The sequence below is a fragment of the Ursus maritimus genome, unplaced genomic scaffold (assembly GCF_017311325.1).
Source record: "Ursus maritimus isolate PB19 unplaced genomic scaffold, ASM1731132v1 scaffold_35, whole genome shotgun sequence".
Lineage (NCBI taxonomy): Eukaryota > Metazoa > Chordata > Mammalia > Carnivora > Ursidae > Ursus > Ursus maritimus.
Window position 1 is genome coordinate 8,618,331 of NW_024426119.1, and position 12,871 is coordinate 8,631,201.

Here is a 12,871-nt window from a genome sequence, read left to right on the forward strand (position 1 = left end):
TCATTTGTCTTATCAGTTATCAGCAGATAAGGGATTCTCCTTCCTGAGTAATTAGAATACATATTTCAACTCTGTTACATTAGACTGGAAGAGAGGTAAGCTTACCAATAGGGGTATATGCCAAGACCCTGGAAAGATTACAGCAGATCTCAAAGTGAACCCTGGGCAACAGTATACAACAGGTAGCCTTCCATGATCAAATCCAAGAAAGGCCAACCAACCCTCCCAGGCTAGAAAACTAACAGAGAGCCCCTTACTCAACATTCCACTGTTTCTAGATTTCTTATTCTTCCACCATTTTAAAGATATCTTCTTTCTCCTCCAAATCCATAAAATCTAAGCTACAATAAGAACTCAATTATCAATTGTTATAGTTCGATTATCAATTACTTCATCTGCTTATCAATCACTATTAAATTAAGGCCTTCTTATAAATCAACTTCTAGTAACTGGACAGAAACCTTAGCTTTCAGGGAACTCTGCCTCTTCAAGGCAATTTGCTAAATATTCCAAAGCAATAAAAACAGTAAGGACAAAAAGGCTATAGCTAACAATAACTATTTTCAACACCCATATATAATTTTTCTATCAAAACATTGGTGCTAGACCCTATCTCTAAGGAAAAAGAATTCCACAATATAAATTTCACTTACATGATTACATATGTGTAAGCATTAAAAATACACAACATTATTCGCCTCTTCTCTTTTACTCAAGGAAAGATGTGAAATTCAACTCTTTGAGTTCAGGTCTGTAGCAATAAAATCTAGAAACACTGATTTTTCTGGGAACGTATCAATTAGATGAGATGACAAAAGAACTGAAAATTGGAGGTTTAAAATGTCCATCAGTGGATGAATGGATAAACAAAATGTGGTGTATATATATATACAATTCAGCCTTAAAAAAGAATTAAATTCTAATACACGTTATATGGATGAACCTTGAAAACATGTCACTAAAGAAGCCAAACAAATATTGCATGATTCCACTTCTTTGAAGTATCTAAAATACTGAAATTCATGGAGACAAAGTAGAATAGTTGTTACCAGGGATGGGGGGAGGGGAGTGTTACTGTTTAATGGTTAAGAAGTGTCAGTTTGGGATGATGAAAGTTCTGGAGATGACTATTGGTGATTATTGCCCAATAATGCAAACGTACCTAATGCTCCCGAATGGCACACTTAAAAATGGTTAAAATGGTAAATTTTTTTCCTACCATAATAAAAAAAAATGGGGATTTGCTTTTTACACACGAAGGAAAGCACATCCTCTTTTTGATGAGATTAATATTAAGTGGCTGACTATGCACCTTCGGAACATGCTTCTAAGTTATTTCTGTCAGAACACAGAATTGAGAAGTGGGAACTAGGGAATCACCAAAAATACAGGTATTACATATTTCACCTCTTCTACTTCCCTCCAACCACTATCAAACATTACCTGTGCTTTAAAGAGTTCGCTGCAGTTCTGGAACAATTTTGATGACGTTTGATATTTCCCAGACAAGCCTTTTTTTTCTTTAAGGTTTTCCAAATACGTCTCCACTTCTTCTGCCTGTAAAAACAGAGAAAATACAAAGCACACAACTTACTTTTCACAAGTAAGGTATTTAGAAGATAACAAATAGATTGCCTATACGATAGATACATTCTTGGATTTGCTATTTTAAAAGTTAACAGCATCAGATAAAAACTGTGTAATAGTAACCCAGAATCAACAGTATTAGACTCTAAAGTACAGAATTCTAGTTCACGGCTCACAAAGAGTAGTTCTTCTAAAAATTCTAGGAAGACCTGGAAAATGCCAGAATCCAGAGGTTTTGTCACAAGAAAATATATTTATAAAAGTTAATAGACTAAACTGCCAACAACAAAAAGATGTACTTGTGCTCATAAGCTCAAAGCACAAAACTGCTGCAGCTATTCATAGCCCACTGTTGATATTCTGAAAAAACTCACCATTTCTCTGGCTGCATCTACCAGTTCTGTGATTTTTCTCCTATACCTACATCCCTAATCTTCCCTTTTTTTTTTTCCTAAGCTCTAGTTTTACATCACCAACTTATCTGCATGTCATTTGCATAATTCTGCCCTCTGGCAACACAAAATAATTTTTATATTCTTAACTTATCTTACCTATAAAGATCAGATCTGCTAAGCTCTTGACCAGTATCACAAGTATCAAATGTATAAAGTTTTTAACTGTAAATTCAATTAGTGATCGATTAAGAGCGAAAGATCAATAGTGCTTCAAACTATACTCTGGACATATTATCATTTCTCTCTCAATTCTTCAGTCCTCTTAGTCTTCCCTGTCCTACCACTCCTATTCAATGTTGTGTAACAAAAGGAAAAAACAATCATCAACACCACAAAAAAGGTAATGTAAAACCCTAAAAATCGGGGTGCCTGGGTAGCTCAGTCGTTAAGCGTCTGCCTTTGGCTCAGGGCGTGATCCCAGGATCCTGGGATCGAGCCCCACATCAGGCTCCATGCTCCGCTGGGAGCCTGCTTCTTCCTCTCCCACTCCCCCTGCTTGTGTTCCCTCTCTCGCTGGCTGTCTCTCTCTCTGTCAAATAAATAAATAAAATCTTAAAAAAAAAAAAAAAAAAGAGGCAGAAATTCAAAATGCTTAAGGTTTAAAAAACCAACTGGATGGTGAACATTTTTTAAAGACTAGTTAGAATATCTTTGGAAAGGAAAAAAAAGAGATAAATGGAGGCTAGAAACAGAATGGAAAAGGCCTGAAAAATCCATCCTGGAGCCATATATCTTCAGTGCCCAAGTACAGTGTACTAGGTCAACTCTGAAATGAGGTCTGAAACTGTTTCCATACTACTACTAATAAAATGTTATTTCCCTTGTACTGATAATGCAAAAGTAATGATGGATAAAACTGCTGCCTCTTATCAGGAACCAAAGCAGAGGGCATCTCATTGTACCAGTAGTAACTACGGTCACATACAGTTAAAAAAAAAAAAAAAAAGCCAGTTTTACATAAGAATGCCCTTAATGAAGCAGTAAAAACTATTAATGTTATTAAATCTGGACTTTGAGTATGTGCATTTTTTAATATTCTATCAGACAAAATGGGAAATATGCAAAATACTATAAACAAGATAAAACACTTTACAACTGTTTTGACTTAGAACCTCAACTATCCACTTTTTTCATTTGCCTGAAAGAATAACTGACAAACTACAGTTATTCAGGTTTGGTTATCTGGGAAATGTTTTCTTGAAAATGGGCAAAGGGGGGTTGTCACTTCAAGAAAGACAACTGAGAGTATTCACTGCCAATGATAAAATTTGAGAATTGTATCTTCCTCATAATGAGTTTAACAGTCTCTAATACTTAAGGAGTTTCTGATGTGACAGGACGGTGATATTAACAAATACAACTTTGGGACGCCTGCGTGGCTCAGTTGGTTAAGTGTCTGCCTTCGGCTCAGGTCATGATCCCAGGGTCCTGGGATCGAGCCCCATGTAGGGCTCCCTGCTTAGCGGGGAGCCTGCTTCTCCCTCTGCCTGCTCTGCCTGCTACCTGCTTATGCGTTCTACAAATAAATAAATAAAATCCTTAAAAAAGACAAATATAACTTCAACTTAATTGTAAAATGAGTTAATATTTTAAAAATTTATAAAGTTCAGTTAAGAATTATTTTTTAATAACCAAAATCAGACATAGATAAAAGACCAAAGTGCATGAGACACCAACTTATTTAAAGACAAAAGAGTAGGAATAAAGTTCACTGATTCGGTTTCAGATTCCACATTGCCACCGACCTTTAAGAAACTCTACTTGTTACGTTTTGGTATAGAATCAAAGAACACTATCCACAATTATCTGAAAACACTATTAAAATATCATTCCCTTTTCCAATTATGTGTCTGTGTGAGGCCACATTTTGTGCATATACTTCAACCAAAATAATGTATCACAATAAACTGAGTGAAGAAGATATAAGAATTCAGCTGTCTTCTGTTTTATCCAACATTAAATGAAGGGCTTTGCAAAAATACAAAATAATACCTCTTCTGCGTTTTTTGGAAAAAAATATTTTTCATTAAAAAATATTTTTTATATTAATATACAATGGCTTATTACTGCTATTTTAAAATAAATTAATACATATTTCTGTATTTTCTGTTTAAATTTCTAATACAGTAACCCACATGAACAAAAGTCTTTTTGGAAACTGCAGTAATTTTTTTTTTTTTTAAATATGGAATGCTTCATGAATTGTGTGTCATCCTTGGACAGAGGCCATGCTAATCCTCTCTGTATTGTTCCACTTTTAGTGTATGTGCCTGTTAGAAGGTGGAGGAGGAACAATAAAGTATTCCGCAAACTGAGAAAGTATTTTGAGACTAGAAAGCAAAGCAGGCAACTCTCTACAGTTTATGCAGAGTTTTATTCAGGATAACTGACTGACACGGGGAGGGAAATGGGAAAAGGACAATTCATGGCAGGTGCAGAATTATTCTCTGCAAAATCCAGACCTTAGTCCATAGATTTTATACAGTGAACGGACACGCAGAAGGGCAATGTACTGAGATCAAAGGATTCCCATGCACCTGCCAAGGGCTTGCATGCACCTAATTAACAGCTAATCATTAAGTAGACCTTGTGGCACCACCTGTGCATCAGGAAGGGTAAAGACTATGTTATCTCTAACAGATTCATGGAATGCCAAAACAAGTCTCCCCCCATCCCGGCCTTGGTAGGCATTCCTTTTTTTTTTTTTTTAATTTTTGCTCATTTATTTATTTTTAATTAAATTCAATTAATTAATTTATAATGTATTATTAGTTTCAGAGATAGAGTTCAGTGATTCGTCAGGCTTATATAATACCGGTGCTCATACATCACATGCCCTCCTTATTGCCCATCACCCAGTTATCCCATCCCCCACCCTTCTTCCTTCCAGGAACTCTCAGTTTATTTCCTAGAGGTAAGAATCTCTTATGGTTGGGCGCCTGGGTGGCTCAGTCGGTCAAGCGTCTGCCTTCAGCTCAGGTCATGATCCTGGAGTCCCAGGATCAAGTCCCGCATCAGGGTCCTTGCTCATCAGAGAGTCTGCTTCTCCCTCTGCCCTTCACCCTGCTCAAGCTCTCTCTCGCTCTCTCAAATAATAAAAATAAATAAAATCTTTAAACAAAAAAGTCTCTTATAGTTTGCCTCCCTCTCTGATTTTATCTTTATTTTTCCCTCCCTTCCCCTATGATCCTTTGTTTTGCTTCTTAAATTCCACATTATGGGTGAGATCATACGATAACTGTCTTTCTCTGACTGACTTATTTCACTAAGCATAGTACCCTCTAGTTCTATCCATATCGTTGCAAATGGCAAGATTTCTTCTTTTTAATGGCTGAGTAGTATTCCATTGTATATATATACCACATCTTTATCCATTCATCTGTCGATGGACATCTGGGCTCTTTCCATCGTTTGGCTATTGTGGACATTGCTGCTATGAACATTTGGGTGCAGGTGTCCCTTTGGATCACTACGTCTGTATCTTTGGGGTAAATACCTAGTAGTATAATAGCTGGGTTGTAGGGTAGCTCTATTTTCAACCTTTTGAGGAACCTCCATACTGTTTTCCAGAGTGGCTACACCAGCTTACATTCCCACCAACAGTGTAGGAGGGTTCCCCTTTCTTTGCATCCTCACCAACATCTGTCATTTCCTGACTTGTTAATTGTAGCCATTCTGACCGGTATGAGGTGGTATCTCATTGTGATTTTGATTTGTATTTCCTTGATGCTGAGTGATGTTGAGCATTTTTTCATGTGTCTGTTGGCCATTTGTACGTCTTCTTTGCAGAAATGTCTGTTTATGTCTTCTGAATGTTTCTTGACTGGATTATTTGTTCTTTGGGTGTTGAGTTTGGTAAGTTCTTTACAGATTTTGGATAGTTCTAAGGTTATGTATATTAATCTCCAAGGGGCCTGGAACACATAGCCTCACAACAGAGGTAACTGAACAAACATGAACAAAATGGAGGGCCAAAGATGGGAATCAGTACTGTCAGCACTCCTACAGGAGCAAGAGTCTGCAGTAATTTTTAAGGGATGAGACCAAAAAGTTTGAGAAGTACTAGCACAATAGGTCTGCAAATTGGGAAGCACAGAAGATACTAATTTCAGCTCTTCTCTTCCTGGTTACATGACACTCCTTCCTCTATCAGGTAGGACCCAATGATAACTAAAGTCCAAGAAAAGTCTGTTAATTTTATATTCCTTACCTTGAAATTGTAGATTTCATTGTAACAATCAGCACTTTTCAGATACCAGGTTATATTCAAAGATACGTCACAAGGTTCTCCATCAACTATAAAAGAAGAAAACTTTGTGAATAAAGATGATTCCCAAACAAAGCATTTTTCCTAAACTGCTACCCCACATTCTATTTTTCCTGCTAAATTCAGATACTCAAAGACCATCTCTTCTCCGAATACAAGGTACTGAAGTAATTATATGTAAAAAGAACTGGACATTCTTCAGATAAAAGTGAGTACTGTTGTTCACAAAAAAAGTTTTTGACCTGCTTAAGTGTATCTACTTTTATGCCTTAAAACCTCAATTTCTGGTTCTCTGTTGGAACAACCTGGAAGTGATAAAGCAGACCTAAGTTAAAATCAGTCTTCTATTATCATTCAAATATTTACGGAGCAGAGCAAATTAAGTATACAAAACTACATGACATTGTGTCAGGTCGAAGAGCACAGGATTCTTAACGAGGCTACGTTCTAGTTGGAGAAACAAGGAATAACATTAGGGATATCACAAGGCAGTATTCAAAATAATTCCACTGAGGGAAAAATTAATGGCTTAGACCTTGAAAGATATCAAAACTAGACAGACATAACTAAGAAAAAAAAGTAAGCCTGGCTGGGGAAGGTAGGAAGAGCAAAAGCAAAAATGAAAGACTCTTTCCAAAACCCACCATAAGAGAGGCCTCAAGGAACCTCATGAAGTCAGAGTGGCCTCATAACTCATTAAACATAGCTTGGAACACAACATTCTATTGGACCAAGGCATTAGTCCAAAAATTTGAGAGCATAAATCTGACTGTATCACTGTTCAGCTGTCCCCCCTGGATGTCAGTTTATCTTTGACTCCAGCTGCGTTATGGAAAATATACTAGAAAATACCTGCTTTATGCAAATGTGACAAAGATAAACATGACTGCATCTAGGAATCTATTTTTGGTTCTTTAACAAAAGGCACACACCTAAAATTATAACCTTTCCCTTTTCTTTGTTTTAAATTGTTTTCTCAAATTAATTTTCAAGTGACACACTTTTACAAGCTTCAATTAAAATACAAAAACTCTGATGTGCTAAATAGAATTTATGGAAATGATAAGAAGGATATTTGCAATCTCACTGTAAACTATTGAGAAGAACCATACAAAGATGGGATTAACTAAATAGACACCAATAAGAAAATCCCCCAAACAGACGATCTGCAGAAAGACTTGGCTGCAAAAAAAACCTATTTATGTTAAAAGACACCATTCAGAACTTTCAATGGGTGGCTTTAAGAGATGAAAATGGTCCCAAAAATTTCATGGAAAGCTATATACCACAGCCCTAAAAGTATAAAATCAGAGACAAGGTAAATGTGAGAAAGCAGAAAAGTAACAAAATGAAAGACAATGTAACTTTTTAGGAGCCTCAAATCCTCCAGAAAAATGAAATGTAAACATTGCAAAATATGCAGCTTGCTTAAGTTGGCAAAGCACCATTTGATCAAAATACAGGTGAGAAAAGACTATACATGATAAAAAGGTAGAATAGCATGCAGGCCGTCAGGCTATTCCAAAAGACCAAATACTGCTATCCCTAAAAGTTACTCTTATCTAGCCATACCAACCTCACAAGACAGACCAGTTTGTCTTGGTAATCTGATTTAAACCAAACTTAAGAAGAGATTGTGTTTTCCTGGATATAGTCTATTCTGCATAGAAATTTTACCAGTCCCCTTCACTCCTGTTTGACTGTAAGCTCAGTGAGAGAGGACCTTTTCTATCACTTCCCTACTGTCTAAAACGATGCCCGGCACATAGTAGGTTTTTAATAACTACTTACTAAATGATTAAAACAAAATCATCCAACTACAACTTATAACTTGGCACTTTCATGGAGAAAGATGTGCATAGAAGCACACATGGATGATCTGAACTGTTATCCCTGATCCTGAAACAGTTACCCAGGACCATTTAGTCCCTAAAATAAACACAGTTTCAAAAATAAAAGGAAGCCTTTCTTTAACATGCAATAGGATGTTCTGGATTCAGATCCAGTGGTTTTCTCACTGGACAGACTGGTTTTTTCTATATAATCCCTATCCCCTGGTAATATCTTTGAGCTTCCTCTTCCAAAGACCCAAACAGTAAAATACTCCTTCTGTGAACAAAGGTTTACTGAACCTATTCATTCAGAGCCAAAGGTCTGACAAACCTAAGTCATGTGTTCAGTAAACATCTAACAAGCACACAAAAGCAAAGTCAGTGGTACCTCTCGGACACAGGACAGATTAAAAGACCACACAGATAATCAAACAACATAATTTGTCTAACTGTATACAGTAACACCAGAAAAACAAGATAAGAAAATAAATTTCACTCAACTATTCCGAAGATTACTCAGTGAAAACACCTTAATTACACTTCAGTGTTTATGCCTCAATAGTGCCAGAGTATTAAATTTCAAAGCTTGTGATTAGAGTAGGTCAGAGATAGAAACTAGATAATTTAAAGTTTAAAGATTACTTAAAAACTCAAATAAAGGGGCGCCTGGATGGCTCAGCCGTTAAGCATCTGCCTTCGGCTCAAGTCATGATCCCAGAGTCCTGGAATCAAGCCCCGCATCGGGCTCCCTGCTCGGCGGGAAGCCTGCTTCTCCCTCTCACACTCCCCTTGCTTGTGTTCCCTCTCTCGATGTCTCTCTCTGTCAAATAAATTAAATAAAATAAAATCTTTAAAAAAAAAAACCTCAAATAAAAACTTCATGAAATGCAAAAACTCACATTTCAGGAAGATAGTGGTATTTTTGAACAGGATCTTTCCAAAACTAAAATAATTTTTCCCCTGCAAGATAAAGGAGAGAAAGATAATTAGCATCAGATCACTTTAATTCCCAAGGCAGAATATAATTGTTATAAAAACCTAAATTTATAAAATGATTGTTAGTTTTCTTAACAACAACAACAAAAATACATCAATATCCTTCCTTTTAGTAAAATTCAACCATATCCAAACTGCAGAATTTTGTAGCTTGGTGCAGACACAATTTTTCCCCCACAGGCCATGAAGCAAGGACTCTAGAAGAGAAGTTGCTAGAAACCCCAACTTAAATCTTCATGGGAGGTACTCCTTAATCAGTTTATTCCCTTTACCCTCTAATCACTGCTCAGAATAACCCAATCATTTCTTCAAATAAACTACTGTATGAGCAAATAGACAAATTTAACTAGTAACCATCTTAGCAACAAAACCTAAAAGTCAGAACCTGAAGATCGTCACCAAATTAACAAAAGCTATAATACTTGCCATATAAAAGCTCAAATAAGATTTAGACATTAAAACCAGTGAACAAAGCAGAATGAAACAAAAAGGCCACCGTGGTTTCAATAGGACAAAATGCTTTTTGGCATTTCCTGCGTGCATCTGATTTGTTGGCTCAGAGGACTACAGCTCTTACTCAAATCAGGTTTAACCGGGGGCCGGGGAACAGAAAGGATCAACCTTACCTAGTAAATCGTCCAAAAGAAAGACTACCTTTACCATATCAAATTTTAGAATTTCTTCCATTTCAGCCACTCTCATATTAGAATACATTTTTTAAGTGCCTAGGCTTCCTAATCACACAGCAAAGCTTAGAATAACCATTACGAAGTTCAAATGAAATCAAACAAATTCGTAAATAGAATCATCCAGTAACAAAAAAGTGCGGAGGAGAAAAAGAAAGACACCTACTTACAGCTCTCATCCAACTCGGGGTCACCGGATTCTGTGAAACTTCGGCTGAAAGGGAAGCCGCTCTCTACCTATTCATCAACTTTCCCGTCTCAAGTAAGGCATTCAAAGTTCTCTCTGACTTAGGTGTTAAGAAACCGCTCCACCATTCTCCGCTCCTGAAGTGCCCCTAACTCCCGCTAACCTACCCACAGAAGTGCACGGCTTCCTGCTCCAGGGGGGTGGGTCCCTGCTAACCAGCGACACAGACGCTCCAAGCAATTCCACCCCTTTGGAAGCGGACTTTTGCGGAACCTTCATGGACCCCTAGGGCCGCCGTAGCCCCACCCCTTGCTCCTCCAGGCTCAGTCGCTTCTGAAGTGAACACTCACCGAAGGCATCGGAATGTGCCACTTGGATCGGTCGGCAGCGGCGACAGGTGACGGTCCTACACTGAGGAGCGACAATGGGGACGGCTGAGCCCCCAGAAGAAGAAGAATGACAGGCAGCACCTGAAGCCACGCAGCCGCCGCCATCTTCACAGCCGCGGAGCGCCTACCGAAAGCATTTCACCTTCTTCCGGTTCGCCCCGCCCTCTTCCGGCTCTGCTCTGGGGGCGGGATCATCCGGGTCCTCGAAACCTCGCGGGGCTTGTTTGTTTTGCCACCTAGCAGCCCCTCCCTAAGCCCTCCGTCACGACCTGCGTTTTAGACCGTACAGCGCAGGCGTCGTCCGTGGTAACCCAGTCACCTTATATCTTTACGTTGTTCACCAAAAGCCGTCTTCGCTTCGGTCGGCTCTTCTCTCTCCCGGCCATTAAAGGATCTGGGGACCAAGCAAGCTCCCAGTGTAGCGTTTGGCTGTCTCCTCCGGTTCGCCCTAGCCTCTCATCCCTTCTAGATCAAAGTCAGACGCGGGGGCCAGAAGTCTGGGAAAGCCGTAAGTCCTCCTGTTTGGCGTGTAGTAGTGAGTTCTCGGTTTTCTGGCGGTATTTAAGCAAAGACTGGAATTTGGCAGTGGTAGAGTATAAGCATTTAGTACAGTAGATATGCCCTTTATAAAGACCGTTCTAGTCCTGAAAAATATGATGCTGCAGAATTTGGCCGGGGAACATCAACCTTCAGCATAGAGCCGGCGGCACTTTTATTTAAAACAAAAAACTGAAAAAGTGGGTCAGTTTTCAATACCTGTGGCATGACAGTCACAGAGATAAACCACAAGTTTGGCGGTCTCGGTACTTCCTGGTTCTCACGCTCTTGACTTTTATTCACTAGGGCTCTTTGAGTACACGCCCCCTCCACTGCAAAGACGGTGTTGGTTCCCAATGAAAGTAGTTCTTCGTCGGGCTCCCGTAACCGAGAAAATTAGGCCAACTAAATCCGTGTAGAAACGCTAGTTTGGGTTTGGAAAACCCAGGAGTAAGTGCAGATTTGCTACTCTTTAAGGACCTGGAGAGCATTGCATTTCCCAGGACCTGACAGCGGTGAAGTCCGGCCAGCGTTTTAGAAAGACCGCCCTTGGCCTTGGCCTGAGAGCTGAAAGCCGGTGGGATTGCCTGGGAAGCCATGGAAGCTGCTGGGAAAGAGGAAATCAGGTAAAGCCCCAGTGGACCTGCAGGAACTGAATCCAGACAGCTGGGGATGGATAGTACCTGAAAGCAACATTCTGGTTTTGAAGGTTTTACTGATTTTTGAATGGCGTCTTGCTTGCCTGTTTCATATTAGTGTACTTAATCTTTACCATTTTTTTTCAATTCCCCAGAGAATTAGTTGATATTAATAGCCCCTTATAAAATACTTTCAGGATGGTTTACAAAACAGCGGAAGAGTTGTGATCAGAACTATAACACATGAACTTCAAGCATGTTGCTTTCTATGTTCAGCTGTACCCCATCTTGTATTGTTACAGAGCTCATTCTTCAAAGATGGGAAGCAAAGACTGCAAACTTCTCTCATCTTTGCACTCTTGATTAAAAGAAACAGTGACAAAGACTGCATCGGTGAAGGATTTGATGATTTCCAAGAAAACGGTTTTTTAGTACAGCCAAGTGTATCTGTGTGGGCTTGTTTTCCTAATATCTTGAAATTTGTGTTCAATCATAGTTTTTCTACTTAATCATAGATATGCTGACTACAGCTTTATTCAGCAGCATGTCTGCTTGAAAGCCAGCGTGTTTCCCCCTCCTTACAGCCTACAGTTGTTTTAATCCTATGGAAGCTAATTTATTTTTTTAAGATTTTATTTTTAAGTAATCTCTATACCCAACACGGGGCTCACGAACTCAGAACCTCAGATCAAGATGCTCCACCGTCTGACTAATCCAGCCAGGTGCCACTAGAGGCTAATTTAAATACGTATTCTCTAATCGCAATATACATGCATCTTATTCATGTTCTATTCCAGAAACAGCTGTTTTGGGAACGCGATTTTAAAAAGCGCTGGCTCCTAATTGTCAGCAGCATCTTAAAAAGCAAAAGATTTTCCTTCTACATCTGTTTCTATTATTCTAGCCCCTCGCACATACTTCTGTTAAAGCATTTGTCAGGTTGATTTGTGCTTGTCGATTAGGCTCTTGTAGGAAGCTCAGACACAGTCCTTCATATCTTCCTCAGAGCCCAGCAGTCAGTAAGAATATTCTGAAAGTATTTTATTGAATAAATAAGTGGGTGGATTGTTTTTATTTCGTTTGGGTTTTTTGTGTGTTTTGGCTTCTGATTTTTCTGTGAATCTGAAGTCACAGCCTTCAGTCATTATTTTAAAAGAACCCTTCTTTATAAGTGACAATACTCTTTTTCCAGTGCCTCAGAGTAATCCCAGAACTTGATGTTTTGTTGTTTACCTTGTGTGATTCACAGAAGGATGTTATTCTGTAGCACACATGCTATCGTGGTATGTTATGGCCA

The 12,871-nt window shown here is 38.7% G+C and overlaps 2 protein-coding genes and 1 pseudogene across 13 annotated transcripts in view; 1 reads left to right on the forward strand and 2 right to left on the reverse strand.

Annotated features, from left to right (window-relative positions):
* The window catches only part of TMEM87A (transmembrane protein 87A), a 42,733-nt gene extending 32,115 nt beyond the window's left edge, over positions 1 to 10,618 (reverse strand). For all 5 annotated transcript variants that reach the window (XM_008702207.2, XM_008702206.2, XM_008702205.2 and 2 more), the window contains exons 1-4: positions 10,361 to 10,618; positions 9,041 to 9,101; positions 6,253 to 6,338; positions 1,444 to 1,557 (exon numbers count right to left, since the gene is read on the reverse strand). In XM_008702207.2, the coding sequence (XP_008700429.2) occupies positions 1,444 to 1,557; positions 6,253 to 6,338; positions 9,041 to 9,101; positions 10,361 to 10,504 (405 nt within the window). In that variant the 5' untranslated portion in view covers positions 10,505 to 10,618. The remainder of the gene's footprint in view (positions 1 to 1,443; positions 1,558 to 6,252; positions 6,339 to 9,040; positions 9,102 to 10,360) is intronic.
* LOC121100248 lies at positions 4,222 to 4,322 on the reverse strand (annotated as a pseudogene).
* A 9-nt stretch (positions 10,619 to 10,627) lies between the features above and the next one.
* GANC (glucosidase alpha, neutral C) overlaps positions 10,628 to 12,871 on the forward strand; it is a 73,214-nt gene continuing 70,970 nt past the window's right edge. Inside the window, exons 1-2 of one of the 8 annotated variants that reach the window (XM_040620500.1) lie at positions 10,628 to 10,907; positions 11,414 to 11,562. In XM_040620500.1, coding sequence (XP_040476434.1) covers positions 11,534 to 11,562 — 29 coding nt within the window. In that variant the 5' untranslated portion in view covers positions 10,628 to 10,907; positions 11,414 to 11,533. The remainder of the gene's footprint in view (positions 10,908 to 11,413; positions 11,563 to 12,871) is intronic. The other 7 variants (XM_008702215.2, XM_008702214.2, XM_008702213.2 and 4 more) reach the window with 7 other exon arrangements.